The following is an 18,781-nucleotide window of genomic DNA, read 5'->3' as shown; positions in this document are numbered from 1 at the left end:
CGGACTAAGTTTATTTTTGACTTGCGTTTGCTCATGATATCTTCGAAATTAGCTTGTGGACAAATTGAATAGGACATGTTGTGGAGGATGTGTGGATAGCACTTGGGTGACATTGTAGTTGATGACATTGACCAACCACGATGTCACAAGTGACTTTCTTCTTTCCTTTTACAAGGATGTTTTGTTTTTTTGTACACTTGTGACATTATGAAAGAGAAAGAAGAAAGTCACTTGTGACATTGTGGTTAGCCAATGTCACCAACCACAATGTCTCACAAGTACTATCCGTAAACAATAGCAACCCATAATACCGCTTGCTCCAAAAAGCATCGAAGCATTCAACATTGTGGATTTTTTTTTATCTTTCACAAGGATGTTTTGTTTTTGGGAAATGTTAACTTGTGCCCTTAAGGCACAAGTTTAGAAGCCAAATGTAGAAACTTATTTTTGAAGATTGTGCATTCAATATTTTGGAAAGTTAAAAACTTATTTTTTCAATGCAACACACATGTTTTAATTCTTTTTTTAGATCCTTAATTTGTGCCCTTAGGGCACAAGTTAACATGACCCTTTGTTTTTTTTTACACTTCTGACATTATGGTTGGCCAATGTCACCAACCACAATGTCACCCAAGTGCTACCCATTGTTTACACACTCGTAGTACCAACAAATAGTAATAAACCAACACACTGATATAAAAAAGTAAATAGTTACGAGTAATATCAACATATTCCTCAAATCTAGTCATTGGCATAGGCTAGTTTTCACCATGTGATAAATAAATTTTGTCATTCAATCAAATGAGATAATAGAACTTATTAATCCAATGGTAAAAAAAATTGTGCATGGTACAAGACTGTTTTGCTTATGCAAAACCATCATTTTAACCACACTCTTTTATATAAACCGTGATTATCATTTTAAAGGAAGAAAAACCAAGATAATTTGGTTTCCTTGTGCAGCTAAGAACAGTCGATTGCAAGCTTAGCCCTGCTGCTGAAAATAACAAACCTTCATTCAGGAAACAAACACAGAAAATATTGTGATAACTTGCATAACCAATTTGTTGAGAGGTAAACTGAATAGAGATGAACGGGTCCCAATCAGAAATATATTTGGGTTTTAAATCACCCATACCCAGTAAATATTTAGGAAATTTATCCTTGAAGCCGTTTTCTGACAAATCACAACAGAAACTTCTAAACACAACATGCACAATTAAGCATTCAACACAACCAACGAAAATGAATCAATTTTCAAATCTGAAATCTGAAACAGTTACAAAACATCTTTTGTGGCCTTTCAGGTCATATATTTGATGGTCTATCTTTAGGCATAGTTCAAACGAAATATGTCATTCAGCACATAATAGCTTCCTTGCGGTGTTGGCATCAAATGGAACATCTGAAAACAGAAAGTTATAATTTAGTCAATAAAAGAAACTATGAATGAGACCAGGTGAAAAAAATCGGAAGGTCAACAGAGTGCCATAAATAATTTTAACTATACAGGAAACAAAATTATACTATCAACAATATCAGAGCACGTGTATATGTATCTGCGTAGCAACCAGAAATAAAAATGTACCATACAGAAGTACACCAGAAAATTTCAAAATGTAAGCACCATTTCAGTGAAATGATACGACTTGGAAATCCCATCATTTCACCAAATAACCATATACAGACACTATCTTCAAGTAATTTGAAGCAGCGTTCTGAGAATAAAAATGACACCAATAGTTAATTACTATACCAGCTTCTCAATATTACCAAGTCCATATTTCATACTATTACAGAAAGCAGACATAAAACACCACTTCTTTAAAGTTCCATCAAGACATAAATTGTCACAATCACATAAAATATTTCTTTATGTTATCTGTAATCAAAACCACCTTCATTTATCACCACAAATTTGATCCTTATCTTTGGATGTTTCGTTATCAAGAAAACCAATCAATCAATATCATAAATCTCTCAGTTGGAGAACAGCCCCTCTGAACTAACGATAAAGAAAGGATGGATTGGACAATAATGGATGGGTAAAAGATAAATCATCATTAAACAATTTAACACAACAAAAGCTTTTACCTTACAGACGAGGTCAATCAGATGGATCTAATGATCATCATAAACCATGTCTAATGACAGATCACTATCTAAATCCTCAATTGTTTAACCTACAACTTTTCCATTTCCTCTCTATCTCTAACTAATGGACTATCACTCACACAATCTCTCCTTACTTTTTTTTTTTTTTCTTTCTAAAAAACTCGGTATCCAGCCCATAGACCGGCTAATCCAAGGGGTTCAATCCCACCGTTCACTTGCAGGAGGGCCCATTTAAAGCCAGAGTGCTCTGTATGAACTGGCCCACCGAAATTGGCACCGTGGAAAATCGAACTTGAGACCTTGAAAGGAGCACACTGCAAGGTCTCAAGCCAACACCGCCAGGCAAACCCAAGTGGGTTACAATCTCTCCTTACTCAACCTCGTCAATGTTAACTTCGACATCCAAACCTAGCTGCCAAGTTCTGGTTGTTTGTTCTAGTAAGGATTGCCGCTTTTTAGAGAAATAAATTTGGAGTAAACCACCAAACTAGTCTCTGACTTTGCGGGCTCTTGAATAGGTCCTTGAAATTAGGATATCTCAAAAAATTCCTAGACTTTATTAAACTATCAAGTTGGTCCCCATGTTTTACTACTTACTGTCAATTTAGTCCTTATATTTCAACCTATGAAGCAATGACACGGACACCGACACACCAGCACCGATAATTTGAGAAAATGACATAATTCAGTGTAATCACTTGTGTTGGCTTCGTGTTGGTGTCGGACGCCGATGCATGTCCGACACCGGGACACACCTAATTTGAGGAGTGTATGTGCTTCATAGATTTCAACCACTTACTACCAGTCTGGTCCCTAAACTTATAATCACTTTAGTCCCTCCCTGACTCCCAAAAGGACTAAAATGAGTAAAAATTGACATAATCAATGACATTTTCAAATCTAAGGACCTATTCGAGAGCGGTCTACAAAGTGAGGGAGAATTTGTTGTTTCACTCAATAATTTTGGTAATAAAAAAATGTAGGATTTGAAGCTTGATCTTGAACTAGAAAATACAATTTGAAATGAAAAAAATCTATAATCATGTAATAATAATTTAATACATGATGCTTATAGAGAATTGAATATTCATCAGAACTTCATCCCCTTGTGCAATTCTAGTTGCAAATTACCCTAAATTTCAATCACGGTAACAAATGTTTCGATCAAATAAAAATTAATACAATTATAATCTTATCATGCAATAACCTAACATAATCTCATAATCATAATAAAAATCATCAAAAAATCTGACCTGGCTGAATTTGAGGGCGTGTTGTTCACCAGCGAGTTGGAGATTACCGCTGACGAAGACGAGCATGCCGCCGTTGGCACCGGAAGGTTGACAATCAACGGTGGTGATGGAGTGATGACACTGCTGGAAAGGAAGGGAAGTAAGTTTGGCGACGATGTTGGGGGAACCTTGAATCTTCTGACCTTCGAAAGTGAGCATGGAACCTTCTTGGTAAAGAGTGGCGAGTCCACCACGGTTGTTGTCGAATGTTGAGTAGTAGTGCTCCACGAATGCCTTTGCCAACGCGTCTGGATCCATCTCTCTCTACGCTACCCTTCTCTTCTGCCCCCTCTATATATCGATCGTCTTTCGAATTTGATTCCCAATTTTTTTTAACAACACTTGCAAAAGTACTAGACTTAAATATATTTTTCGTCTTTTATTTTTATTAATATTAAAATTTGTTTTGATCATTTATTTTTTATTTTAAAATTGTTTTAATCGATTATCTTTTTAAAAGAGTGATATTTTAGTCTTTACTTCATTTATTTTGGTTTATTAAAAAGACTAAAACACAATCTTTTTGAAATGATAAGTGATGACAAATATATTTAAGCCAAGTATTTAAAAATCTTTTTAAAGTAGGCTCAAATTTGAATCATTCGAGTGATAAATCTATATTTTTACTATGAGAAATCCTTACATGAACTCTTACCTAAGAGATCATTCTTACACCCAACCAATTAAAATCAAACATCTCATTAAAATAATAAAAATAATTAATATCATAATTTTTTCTCATTATTTTTAATATTTCTCTCTCCTTTTTCCACTTTCTTTAACCAACAAAAACTACCCACCACCATTTATGTTTCCATTTCCTTAATTAAAATCACATTTTTTTTAAAGTTAATAGCATGTGTCATATTTTTATTGGTTGGGTGTAAGAATAATCTCTTAGGTAAGAGTTCATGCAAGAATATCTCGTATGAATAATCTCTTAGGTAAGAGTTCATGCAAGAATATCTCGTATGAATTCCTGCCAATATTCGCGCCATGAGATTAAGAACATAAATCCAGCAGCCCAAACAAGATGTCCAAATAAGAACATCCACGCCCAGACTGATAAACTATTCATACCAAAAGGGTTATATCCATTGATAAGTTCTGAAGAATTTAACCATAGATAATCTCTTAACCATCCCATCAAATAGGTAGAAGATTCATTACATTGTGAAACATTACACTGCCATAATGTAATGTGCTTCCAATGCCAATAAAAAGTAACCCATCTAATGGTATTTAACATCCATAATAAAATTGTTTCTTATTTGTTTTAATGAGAATGAGAATGCATAAACTTACAATGGATTGGATCCAAAAATAAATAGTGAATTAGCATATATGTTCACAAAATTGTAAATATTGATAAAATTAATCTATCATTTTTGTAAATTGTCAAATATAATTCTAAAATTATGAATATAATTTGAAATGATCGATTTGTTAACTTAGTGTTGTTAGAAGACTATGATCTGACACATTAAGTGCATTTTTTTTTAGGGAACATTAAGTGCATATTTAACCTTGTGTGTTGAGCCCTTGTTAATATCACTTTACAAAGGACTAACTTTTCTATAAAATTTATGTCATCTCGTAAACAAATTTGTCACTAATTACATTTGTGCAAAGGATTTATTACTAGCAACTTAACCCTACATAAACAAATTAGATTCTATTGTAGTAGCATTGATGTGTGATCAACATGGAATGGAAGGATGAAAAATTCAATTACTGTCAAGGTAAAATTTTATAATAGAAAAAAACTATTTTGACCAACACTTTACAATTTCATATGTTCATATATGTTTGGCAATATTTTTTTCACTTAACACTACAATATACATATGTATTTTTTTTTGACAAAAATCATACATATGTATTTGTTTTTAGAGGAATTTTATATATGTATTAATTACTCTCTTTATATCATGTTGTTTGGAATTTGATTCTTCAATCATTTTTTTTCTTTATCATTTTTTATTCATAGAATCTTTCTTTTTGTCTTTTTTTTCCTAATAGAATCTTTATTTTGTCTAAATAACAGTGGAGTAATCAATTTCCATTTTTTTATTGGAAAACATAAATAAATAAAAAAAAACACATATTAGGTTGGGTTGAATTGGGTCGTATAAAAAAAGGGTCATGTTAACTTGTGCCCTAAGGGCACATGTTAAGGAACACAAAATGAGTAACTTTGCATTGGAAAACATGATAATTTAACTTTTAAGAAGTTGACTGCACGACTTTTGATACATATATTTCTATAATAAGTTCCTTAACATGTGCCCTTGAAGGCATAAGTTAACATTTGCCAAAAAAAAAACTAGTAAATTAGCAATTTGGCTCTTTAAACGGTAAGCATTGACCAAAATAGTGTCTCATTAGTTTTTCAAATTGATAAACACATTCTTAAAATTAAAATAAAAATTATAAAATATCATTTGAAATGGTTTCTATGTAAACTTGGGTCTAGGAATGCAATTTATATCCATAAATGAGGATCCATGTAAGAAGGACTACCTTGTTTAGGGATTGAAGATAGAAAAAAAATTCCTCGTGAGGTTGGGGATGGAGGAGAAAATCCCCAAGGCTCACACAAGATGTATAACGTGGTATTTATTGTTGTTACAAGACTCACAATAATGTCATAATTTTTTATTTATTTTATGATTAAACTTTAATTTTTTTACTAATTTGTTCTAATTTGATTGAAAATAATAAATATTTGATACTTTTTTTAATATTGATGTGGTCCCGACTGAAATCAAGGATGGAGAGAGGATACTCCCCGAGACGGTGAATTGAAACGAGGACGGAGACCATTTTTGTATGTTGGAAAAATACTCTCTCAGCTTCAATTCTGCTCTATTAACACCCCTACCTATGTCGTTAGAGGCTATAATATAATACGTTAAACTGACATTTCACATTGCATGTTGACCCCACCTATATATCACCTCACTAGAAAAACTAATTAGCATCTCGGAAACAAATTTGTTAGTGATGCCAATAACACAAGGATTGATTACTAGTGAGTAGCCCTTCCTACACAAATTAGTACTTGATGTAGTAGTAGCATTGATGTGTGATCAACACGAAGGAGTCGCAAATTCAATTAGTGTATCATGGTCATAGTCTATAACGGCAAAAGTTTATAAAAGGACTATTTTGATCGATCTAAAAATTTTGATGAGCAATTTCCCTAATCATTCAAAAGTAAACCAATCAATTCACCTTGCCCCTATGTTTACATACTAGTGAATTGGGTTGGATCTGCTTGGTTTATATTAGCAAAAGTACACTTGACCAAATCATAACACATCTTTCTAAACATTCATTTCATAATCTCAGCTGGATGGAATCCCATGTAGAGATGGAAGTTTACATCCCTGCACATGAATTTTGCTGGACTAGGCTGCTTTTGAGATCCCAACTAAAAGAATATTTGCATTGGCATGACAAGGCAAAGCAACGATAAATCAAGAACTTCAAAAATCTACTGATTGGCCAAATAAATGGTAGACCACTCTTACACTATACTATAGTATAATTTATCTATGTGGAGTACATATCAGTTACAATATTTGAAAGCCAAATTCCGGCACTTTTAAGAACACAAGGAAGTGAAACTAATGTAGTACTTACTTTTATTGAGTCATATAATATATACATGGTTGATGGTACCTTTGTTTCCAAGAACCTACTTTCCTTTATTTCACTTCAATCAACCTAATACATACCTATAAGTAACTATTACATACCTAGACTACACAACTTTACATGTAACATACACAACTGAGAGACTGACTTTACATGGAAGAATCAATGGGTTTAGATGCTTTTACTACCAACTACAACTTGGATCCTACTATGCACACTCCCTATCACAAAAACAATATTCTAAACCAGGGATCTTTCATAAACAGCACAAAATTTAAAATGATTTGAGTCAAAAAGGTAAATAATGAACCAGTTCAATATTTCCTCCCTTTTGTGAGACGATGAGATAGATAACATTCTTCACAGAAATACCAAAACTTTTCTGTTTCTTTTCAAGATGACAGGAAAAACCGAGAAACTTCCCGATAAAGTTGTTCGGCTTCAAATGGTTTTGAAACATACCCATCCATTCCACACCTTAGGCATTTCTCATGTGTAGCCTGAATTACATCTGCAGTCATCGCTAAAATCGGCACATGCCAGTTTATAGATACTTCTGTGTTTACATTCTGTTCCATCTCTCTGATTCTACCTGTAGCTTCAAAACTGTTGAAAAAGAATAGCAGATATTACCAACTTCTAACACAATGATGATTGTATTTTTAGAATTGATAATTACATAAATTGTGGTATTTCTGTGGCAAGAAGTTAGAGTTTGAACACCTTGTGTGTCTTCTATGTAGATTACTATTAGACTGTTTTTACAATTAATCAACTTAATGCAAAGCTTTTCCTTTTATATAAACTGTTAAGTAAAATGTTTTCAATTTTTCTGTTATGTCGACAAAAAACTTCTAAGAAAATCTTCTCCACATTTTTTATGTGGAAATTTCAAATTTAACTCCAAACTATAAATCATCAAATTTTGGAAAAAACAATAAATCTTATTGCATACCCATCCATTTCTGGCATTTGAATATCCATGAAACATGCGTCGAACTGATGAGGTGGCTTCAGCGATGAGATAGCATCTTTTCCACTGCTAACACAAACCACATCTGCTCCATACTTTTTCAAAGCACCAGCTGCTACTGCACGATTCACGCCATTATCATCAACAATTAGAATTTTCCTCCCAACAAGAAGATGGCTAAGAGACAAATTTTGAAGGTCCCTATTTAGAGTTCTCTTGTTCCTAACATTCATCTCTCGCTGTAGTGACGCAGCAAGCATGCTTGCCCTGAGTGGTTTTGTGATGATAGTAGGATTATCAACATCTGACGTTACACTGCTAGTTTTAGAAGAGTTGCTAGAATTAACAAGAATGAACAACTTTGGAGGAAAACCGTGGCTGATTTTCCTTGTGCTATCGAAAAAATGAGACGACATGCTTGAATCTCTATACCAAACTTCCTGCTCAATCAAGACCATGTTGATAACTGCATTCCCTTTGTTTATGGTTGACACCCCTTGGTTCAAATCTGAAACCGTTTCAACGTGAATGCCAAGGCGTTGGATGTGATATTGAGACACTTTTGCTCTAATAGGTCTTGGATCAATAACCAATGCATTCATACCCTCAAATTCTGAATATGCAGGTTTTGTTTGGTCGTTGATTTGCCGTATTTTACACTCATTAGAACTGAGGAGTCCATTGGCGAAGACAGCAGTAAAAGTAAAAGTGGAACCAGTTTTTGGTTCACTTGCAAATCCAATTTCGCCATTCATGAGGCCAACCAAACACTTGCTAATGCTTAGTCCAATACCAGTTCCTCCATGTTTTCGGGAGATCGACGAACCTACTTGCATGAATGGAGTGAAGATGAGAGGTTGAGATTCTCTAGGAATACCGTCACCTGTATCTTCAACAGATACAATCAAATTGATGAGATCACTAGAGATGGAAGAGAAAGAACCAAGTGGTCCATCTTGACTGAAAGCCTTGAATCCTTTCCAACTCAGGCAACTTTTCACAACAGGGAAACCACTCAATGTATTTTCTGGATTTGATTCATTGTCAACCTCTATAGAATGAACAATCTCCTCAACAAGATGGATAGTCACAAAAATGTGTCCTTTGTCTGTGAACTGCAAAACAATTACGGAATCAATTTTCATGATACTTATTCTTTACAAAATACACATCAATTTTACTATACTACTAGTCATTCTTTGCTGTAACACTGATATCTGACTAAAAGCCTGTTTGGTTTGACTTACTTGAGTTTATCTGCTAGCATAAGGACTTGTGAAATTGTTTGAGAGATCTTATGAAAACAGCTTATGACATGTCCATAAACTCTCTAGGATAGCTTATGAAAACAACTTATAGCTTCAATGAAAACAATTCGACTTTATTTTATATTTTGTAATGGCAATAGTTTTTACATAAGCACTTACATGATAGGCTCTCATGCTATAGATGCTTAAATAAGTTATCTATCCAAACATTGCCTAAGTGACATGCATGATTAATAAGGTTCTTACCTTAATTGAGTTGCCCATGAGATTAGTAATTATTTGCCGAAACCTTCCAGGATCACCTATTAGCAGTTTAGGAACTTGATCTGACACATAAGCTGCCAACTGTGATTGCCAAACAATTAAATCATGAAAAGGAATGAACTATAATTAGACATGCATGTTTTGAAAATTTCACGATGATCAAAGGGCACCAAGAAATGAAAAATATATTACCTCGACTCCTTTTCCTTGGGACTTATCAGAAAATAGTGACAATACATCATCCAAAATCGAACGTATGTCAAAAAGCACTGCCTCAAGCTCTAGCTTACCAAATTCAATCTTTGCCTGATCCAAAACCTCATTTATAAGTGACACTAGAGCTTTTCCACTTTCCTGTGCTGTTCTGACATATTCCTGTTGAGTTACATCTAAATCTGTGTCCATAAGCATATGCATCATCCCTGAAAATGCATTATAGAACAAAGTTATGGTTTAGGGAATCTTTCCTAAATAGTTGAAAATCAGACACTATATACTAAACCATAGACATTAGAGAACTCACCTAAAACACCATTCATCGGTGTTCTGATTTCATGGGAAACAGTGGCAAGAAACTGCAATTATAATTGGTCAAGTCCGTGTAATTAGTGCAGGTTAAGCCAATTTATTAAACAAATTAAAAAGGTAGATGCATACCTGGGATTTTGCAACATCTGCTGCCTCCGCACGTTTTTTAAGCTCCATCATTTCATGGTAATCATCTTCTACTTTTGCAATTCGATTCACGGTGGCATAGAAAATATGTCCAACAAGGAGAGCAATAACAAGAATGCCAATTGAAGTTAATATTGCAGCACATGGCAAAGGCGGTTTCTGTTTGAACCTGGGTAAGAATCGGACTTAAATGTCATTCATTTATTACAAACTATGCTGAACATTAAGAAGGACAGAGGTGTGAAGCATTACTAATACCTGCAATGCATCTCATGTTTCCTGAAAGGGTCACCAAAGTTAAGAGTGCTGACATGATTGAACACATCCCCTGATATATTTGAGCCATACATGGCAATTGGATGAGTATGATTTGTAGTGTCATATACATTAACAATTACACTTTGCTTGCTAGCAAGTTGCTCAAGTAATTTCTCCACTAATGACTCAACATCAAATACCCCACCAAGATACCTGTTTAGCAATATACAAGAAATTAAAAGGCTACTTCAAAAACTAGATTGTATTCATGAATTTTTTTCTCTCCAAAAATTACATGAACTATTGAATTTCAGAGTAGGTTAATAAGTAGTAACTTCAAGACCTTAACTATCACAAGGGAAGAGCTAGATTATTGTTCACTCTTCTTACATTATGGTATAGTTTGGGTAAACAACTTAATTAAGCACTTATAGCATAAGCGCTAATCATATAATGATATAAGTGCTCATGCATAACCTATTTCTATAACAAAAGATAAAATAAAGTTAAATTGTTTTCATATAAGCTATAAGCTATTTTTTATAAGCTGTCCTGGATAGCTCATGGAAATAAAGTGAAAACAATCTATGACCATGTCATAAGTTGTTCCCATAAGCTCTCCCAAACAGTATCACGATTCACAGGTGCTTATGTCAATAGATAAGCTCAAATACGTCAATCCAAACATGGCCTAATTATGTTCAACTGTTCGTGAATTTTTCCCATCAAATGTGAATGGAGTGTTTAGTTGCTTGGTAGACTAATTACTTCAGAACTTTAGATAAACCAGAGGCGTAAGCTAAACTATATCAATGAACAAAGAACAAACTAATGGCATGAGAAATTAATCAAATTCAAAAATATATGCATACCCATTAGTTGCTTGAATCCTTTCATTTGGAGTTGCATTTGATGGAAGATATCTCTTGTAGACGGCAAATGTAAGGATAACTCCTAACCGATTTGATTTGAGAAGCCTGAAGGGTGCAGTTAAAACCCCTTTGCCTGATTCTCTTGCACGCAACACATTATCACGGTCTTCCTGTTGATGAACAAGTGAATATAACAAATGTCTAATTCTTAAAAGAGAGTTTTGTCGTCCATATAGTCCTATCTGACTCGATGAATTTGTCTCTACAGTTGTACACAAGGATACATGTATATAGAGACACAAAAAGCATTTTTCCCTAAAGCTTGAGCAAAGAGTGAACGGATTCAGATTATCACCAGGACATTTAAGTCTATTGTATAGCATTTTCGCAGATGATTTATCTATTCTATGGTTTAAATATCCATTAGGTATACTAGTTCAGCTGAAAACTTTGGTCCTTAAAAAATTTAACAAGAAACTTACGACATAAACCTACCTTTCCAGAAAGCATATCAACAGAAATGACATGTGAAATTGTATCTTGTGCAAATATGACAGGAGCATATTCTTCCTGAAGAGGGGATGGCTCCAATTCCTCTACAGCATAGTCGTTCTTATGAACTGGATTCTGCTCTAGAGTATCCATTCTCTTAATAATCCAACCTTGTTGCTTCTCAAATTGTTCCCTTTCATAATGAAGCACTCTTACAGCATATGCCACACCACTTGTTAGAGGCCTCTCAAAAGCTGTTCTTTCTGTGTAGCTAGCAAAAGTTCTCTGCATGTTTTACAAGTCAGATTGCTATCCCAATCAAACAATTAAGATTTTAATAATAAGAGTACGTAGCACCAATATGACATCGTACACGACACTGACACGTCAACACGGGCAATAGTTTGAGAAAATAAATTAATTGAATGTAACCATGTGTGACAGAGTTGTAAGATTAGAGATATCATTAGTCCTGATCTGCAAGAGTCGAATTGATCGGGAGTACCGGCTTTCGAACCTTGCCTAGAACAATCTTTGATCAAAGGGTTAGAACAAAAAAAAAAATATTACACATAATGAAAATAAGTACCTGATCAATGGCTGAGGGACTCTTAGCATGATGAAAAGTTGAGATCAAAATAGACATAGCTTGAATATGGTTCATACTAACATTAAACTGATCCTGAACAATCCTAGCCCTTTCATCACACATGCTAGCAAGAGTTTCTTTCCTCTTCTCAGTAGCTTGTAAACTCATAAAGCAGAAGATCCACAAAGACACTACAGTCCAACCCAATACCCATGTCAACAAAAGCTTTCTCCACAACTCTCTCTTCACTCTCTTTGACCCAATATACTGACAGTACTGTTGATTGATTTTGTAACCATTCCCTAAAATCTTCTCCCACCATTTCAGCCACATCTTTGTATATGTGACTCCACTTAATGAATACTTACAACACCTAATCACTAAAAAATGTTGTGAAAAATGAATTGCACAAAATCTACCAATTTTCTACTACTAACTGGTAACTATTAAGCAAGTTAAAGTGAAAAATGAAAAGAAAAAGAGAAATAATTAAGGATGTGACCTTGATAATAAGATGCTGTCTTATCCAACCAAATAGATTAAATTTAAGAAATGCAAATCAACACTAGAATTTGTGACAAATAATAAGAAACTAACACACCCTTATAAAATAAAATAAAGGAATGATAAGATTCTGGTTCCTAACTCTCAACAGAAATTGATACTATTTGTTATTATGTTGTCAGGTAGCAGCTACCAAAAGGAGGGGCCAATAGGAAAGCTACAAAAGATTCGAAATATATCATCATTCTACACAGAAACTCTAGCATGAACTAACTGCAGGGTCGTATTCTATATACCAAAAATAAGAACAACAGAACCACGCGAGTGTTCAAGGTTTGACTCTCTGTCTCTCTCTTCTAGTAGAAGCTATACACACTGCAAAAAGATAATTATAATGAGTTCATGTAGTTGAGAATTGAGATGAGAGAATTTGCAAAAGAGAGAGGATAAGAATATGCAAGCAAAAATATTTTCAATATTATAAGCCATTGTCTCTGTGACTCTGTCCAAAATGTCCAGTTGAGAAAATATATTATATTGTTTTAAAACGAAATAATCATTGACATGAAAAAGTTTGTTATATAGTATTATATATTATATATTTAGCATGGTACAGTTAATAATGTAGAGAAGAGAAAGGTATGGTTCCACTCAGCAAAAACAGCAACTTTTCTTTACTTTGTGACTGTTCACATCCCTAGTATTCGTCCACTTCAGTAGACAACTTCTTCACGCATAGTCGTTACTCGTTAGTTAGCTTGCTTAGCTAGGGAAATACTTGTGTGACATTAATGTCACGGTGACATTAAATCTGGACCACACATTGAGTGACATTAGACGTGTTGTGTGGTTCAGATGCAATGGCAATGACAATGTGTGGTCCAGATGCAATGGCACGGTGACATTAATGTCACCAAAGTGCCACCCGCTTAGCTATGTGCGTACGTGCGTATGTTTGGTTTGCTGTACTTTTTATTGCCAAAAGTACCCCTGCATGGAACCAAAATTTCAAGAATAAGCATCACCTTTTTAGTAGATGCTCTCAGTATATACTTTACCAAAATTGCCATTGGCCATGGATAACAGCGAGGGTCAAAAAAGTATTCATGATGAGAAATTCTCGACTCAAGGTGTTATTTTTCTTCTCTATAGTTTCATTGTTTAACTTTACACTGTAATCAGACACAAAACTTAGCTATCTAACTGATAAATTAACATATATATTAAGTTTAACTGGTCCAACACGAGGGAGAATGAGAGAGATTTTTATGTATTTGTCACCACTTTATTAATTTATTAATTGGAATTGGAACATGTTCTCTTTTTTTATTAGTAATTGTTTTAGCTTTCCAGCTACGCAAATGGAAGGATATGTTAATATACCACTAAAAAACTACTTAGGTCTACTTGGATCGGTTTATTTATGTGCAGAAGAATGGTTGGGTCCCATTAAGATAAACTAAATTGAGAAGATGAATTATATAGTGGGATTGGTAAGTTCAACTGTGTTAAAGGATACAGAGCTTGAAGTCTTGGATTCAAATCCGAATCAATAGGCTACGAAAATCAACTTGTATAATAATTTGACTTTATTTTATTTTTAAAACTTATGGGATAAACACCTATTTTATACAAGAGAAATGATATTAGTACAATTATTTTGATACAACTTTTGTACAACTTTCTCTCTTATACTTACATTATGTTTTTATTCTCTCTCTTCATTTTTCTCTCTCTATTATTTTTGACCAATGAGAAGAGAGAACAACAAAATTGTCTCAAAGTTGTACCAAAATGGTTGTCAAAATATCACTACTCTTTATACAATTGATTAAGTTGCTTTTATAAGCATGTCTTGAATGTTATTTTATATATGAAATTGAAAGCAATTCCCACCAATAGGAAGGTTTAAAACGCCTCCAAAGTAATAAAGGTCAAAAATATCACAACTATGTCGTATGTAAATTCATCAATAGGCTATCATAGTAATACATAAATATCACAACTATGTCGTAACAAACACTTCTTCTAACCAAGGAGTGAAATCCGGGTAGATATGTTTACCTCATAGGAGGCAACAAGAAGCAAAAGTTTGACAAGGATTTGGGTATGTGGGCGTAAATTGACTAGGAGCTCAGGGACAATATTGTGATTTGTGATGGTTAAACAAGTGAAAGGGCCAAAGTGGTTGGGGAGCATCCAAATAAGGAGGGGGAAAAAAAAATGCTATTTTAGGTGGAAAGCAAGCAGGAGCTAGAATATATGGCCCTTTAATCAAGAAGTGGCCACGTAGTGATTAGGACATAATGAAAATGATTGTCACATGTCAAAAATTTGAGCAATTTTATTCTTGAAAGTTCTATATTTAAAATTGACAAGTTATGTGGTGGACCTTATCCGTCATCAATCTTCACTTGGAATTTGTAAGAAAATCAAACAACAATAGATGTCGACTCGCAAAAGTTGAAGTTAATAATCATCCTTGTTTTAACCTCGAAAACATGTTGGATTTTTGGAATTTAACTATGTATCTAATGAATCATAAATATAAATTATAGCATATCTATCTATAGTAAAAAAGATAGATCACGAACGACATATTTTTAGAATTTAGGATTATGGAGATAGTTGATTAGAGAGCAAGTATGAGAGGATTGAATCGTTGTTTAGATTCATATGTTAGGTTTTCACCATATGTGTAAGGTTGGATGAGATAACGTTTAAATAGTTAAATAATTGAAGGTCGTTACCGGGGCGGGTCTCTTTGGGGAATGACAGAGGCCATGGTATCCCCTAAGATTGGTATATATATCATATTAGGCTTAAAAATAAGCAACAAGGTTTCCTTGGTTGCAATGGAAGAGGGTGCCAATCTGTAGATGAAATGACATGGGTTCGATTCCTAACACTCTTAATTTTAATATTTTTTATGTATTTTATTCAAGTCTGTATTTTATTCAAAAAAATGTTCCTTTGAAGAGTTGTACCAACTACCCAACACTGTGATCAAAATAACACAATCACTGAATCATTGATTATTCACAGATACAGCTTGGAATGGTTTAATATATATATATATATATATATATATATATATATATATATATATATATCATATACATTTTTGGCACCCCCTTTAATTCGCCACCGGTTGTTATCTCTCGTTGAGTTTTACTGAATGCTTGAACTCATCATGATTCATTAAAAAATAGAGCACAGTCAAATAACTCATTATTAGTTAGTGTTTAATGGTAATTAGACCATAATTAAATTAAGAATATTTCTAATTACACCCCATATATTCATGGCTACACCCCAACATGATAAAGTTACCTTTAAATAAAATTTAATTTTCAAATTCATCCAAAAAAAAACTAAGGCCTCTTCCTTCTTTCTTCTTCCAACATCCAGAAAATGCCTCTTCCTTCTTTCCTCTTCCAAAATCATACTTCTCCAAGCAAGATTTCTCCCTTCGATGGAGAAGACTTTATTCTACTGTAATTGAAATTGAGTGAAACAAAACTTAAAGGAAAAAAAAAGGACGTGCGTTAACGATGGAGAAGACTTGATTCTATTGTAATTTAATCTTAAACTCAGTTTAAGTAGGTCATGTAAACTGAGTTTAAGTGTGCATATTAAAAGTTAAATTTTGCTTTAAACTCTTCAACCTTGTTTAATGATTCTGTGTAATGTTATTTTAAGTATGTACGTGTAAACTGTAAACTCAGTTTAAGTAGGTCATGTAAACTAAGTTTGCATGTACCTACTTAACCTGAATTTAAGTTAACTTCAACGATGTTAATTAACGTTAATGCGTGTGTGTTGCACCATCAAATAATAATACAATATAATTGGTCTTCCAAAAATAAAAAACACATGGTTCCATAGAAAAATTAATACACAAATGCTTGAGAATGGAGCAACATTAGAATGTCACATGTTGCTAGTTGAATGAAACTTTAAAACCTTGAAATCTAGTGACACATGTCAAGAATAGAAGAGAAGAAAAACATTTCCATAAAGGGCTATGGAATAGGCCGTAAATTTATATTATATAGATTTTATAATTAAGCCAACCTTCACAGGAAAGAATATGATAATTGTATAAAACATTTATAAACATCATATTAGTGAACAAAATCCCTAATATTTTAAAGTACAACATGGGATTATTTGCATTTTTGAACTAATATTGTTCTTTCACATATTAAGTGTAAAAAGAGGACAGTTACGACTTCAAATTCACGTTACACAAACTGTTTTTCATCTTTTTATAAAACTAAAATTGCTTAAATGCACTTTAAATACCTATGCTTTTCCTTCTCCTTGAAGTTTTGATATCATTATTTTAAAATTCAGTTTTTTTTTCTCCTTCTTACAATTTTTTATAACTTTCGAGCCTCATTCTATTTTGAGGTCAACTTCCATGACATATCCAAGTCACCGATGATATGACAAAGCATATGTGAAAATATCAAAATTTAACGACTTGTTCGCAAGGGTTTTATCACGCCATTAATGAATTGGACACGTTATCAAATTTGATCCCAAGATGAGATAGGAAATCAAAAGTCGCTAAAATTGAAAGAATAAACGAAAAAATTGAATTTTAAAATAAGAAACCAAAACTTTAGAAAAATAAAAATAAGAGTATCAAAATTGTATTTAAGTCAATTTTTTTTATCAAGTATTCTAGTGATTAGAGCTCACACATATTAAATATGGAGAAGTGGGGTGACCGGAGTTAGAACTTCGGACCCTGCATATAATATCTGTAACACTCATACTAGACGTATCTAGAAAGTCTAGCAAGTGTGATAATTTAGTATTGGATACATTAAAATTTACAACTATAAAAACTTCGAATAAATATTATACATCAATACACGTTCGTACAAAAAGATACAACACCTTTTGTTTAATATAATAACCAATACATCTTTGAAAATTCATGTCCATTCCGCAGCGTATACGAACGAGCATTTGCTGAAATATCCATCCGGCAACTGACTTGACGTCCAACCTGTTTATCTGAAACAAATAAGGATTGGGATGAGACATAATGTCTCAGTGAGTTCCACCTAATCCTAGGCTATAGGCAACCTCAAGGGAAACCTACTGTCGCCACGTGTCTACTTTACAACTTGACGGTTGATTATACGTGTGTGGGGACTTGCATACTTAGACGGTTGTGCATACTAGGACCGTCATAAAAATCATCTTACTTGTTATAGGCTTCACTTCCTATACGTGTCATGGCGGTCGAGGGGGAATCTAAAACCGCATTGCCAAGATTACGCTCTACGTATCGAGGCCTAAACATAACATATCATGACACTAATCTAAACCGGACGATTAGGGGAATCCTAAGATCGTCATCGGTACATCATTCTTTACTTGTCCTAGTCATGACTTGTACTTAACATAAACATACATGAGTACATTCGTGATCATAAACATACCATACATAATCGCGTCTAAGTTCATTATTCATTATGTTAGCGTTGAACAAACATTCTTATCTTGGTTCATTTTACGGAGAGCCCCGGGTGGAGTAACCCCGAGAACAATCCCATACATGACCGATGTACGTACATCGGACTCCCTCGGTGTCGTGCGGGTCCCTTGCGGCTTGAACCGTTCCCCTTAGGTCGAGAACCTCCCGTATCCCCCTGACGTGGATAACAAGAGACACGAACACCGCCATGCGGTTATAATCTTAGTCTTAACGTCGTGAAAGATTAAACCTAATCATACATGCGAGTTACCTCGGAACCTTGATCGATCCGATTAAAGGTAAACTCATACTTGATCAT

At 33.8% G+C, this 18,781-nt stretch overlaps 2 protein-coding genes across 2 annotated transcripts; both read right to left on the bottom strand.

Moving 5' to 3' along the window:
* Positions 1-1,080: 1,080 nt before the first annotated feature.
* LOC146933169 (nuclear transport factor 2A-like) lies at positions 1,081-3,738 on the bottom strand. Its single transcript, XM_085704909.1, has 2 exons — positions 3,369-3,738; positions 1,081-1,405 (listed from the first exon to the last, which is right to left on the bottom strand). Exons 1-2 carry the CDS (start codon positions 3,663-3,665, stop codon positions 1,331-1,333), a joined length of 372 nt encoding a protein of 123 aa, XP_085561035.1. The 5' UTR covers positions 3,666-3,738; the 3' UTR covers positions 1,081-1,330.
* Positions 3,739-7,034: 3,296 nt separating this feature from the next.
* LOC146933168 (histidine kinase 3-like) lies at positions 7,035-13,413 on the bottom strand. Its single transcript, XM_085704906.1, has 10 exons — positions 12,462-13,413; positions 11,876-12,157; positions 11,381-11,550; positions 10,509-10,721; positions 10,233-10,419; positions 10,099-10,150; positions 9,768-9,997; positions 9,558-9,656; positions 8,026-9,158; positions 7,035-7,676 (listed from the first exon to the last, which is right to left on the bottom strand). The coding sequence occupies exons 1-10, from the start codon at positions 12,792-12,794 to the stop codon at positions 7,463-7,465; spliced, it is 2,913 nt and encodes a 970-aa protein (XP_085561032.1). The 5' UTR covers positions 12,795-13,413; the 3' UTR covers positions 7,035-7,462.
* Between the last annotated feature and the right edge of the window lie 5,368 nt (positions 13,414-18,781).

This window comes from Medicago sativa, chromosome 4 (genome assembly GCF_051527215.1).
Source record: "Medicago sativa cultivar Bolivia chromosome 4, Bolivia_mono, whole genome shotgun sequence".
Lineage (NCBI taxonomy): Eukaryota > Viridiplantae > Streptophyta > Magnoliopsida > Fabales > Fabaceae > Medicago > Medicago sativa.
Note: the sequence above shows the minus strand (reverse complement) of the source record. Positions and strands in the feature narration are given on the sequence as shown.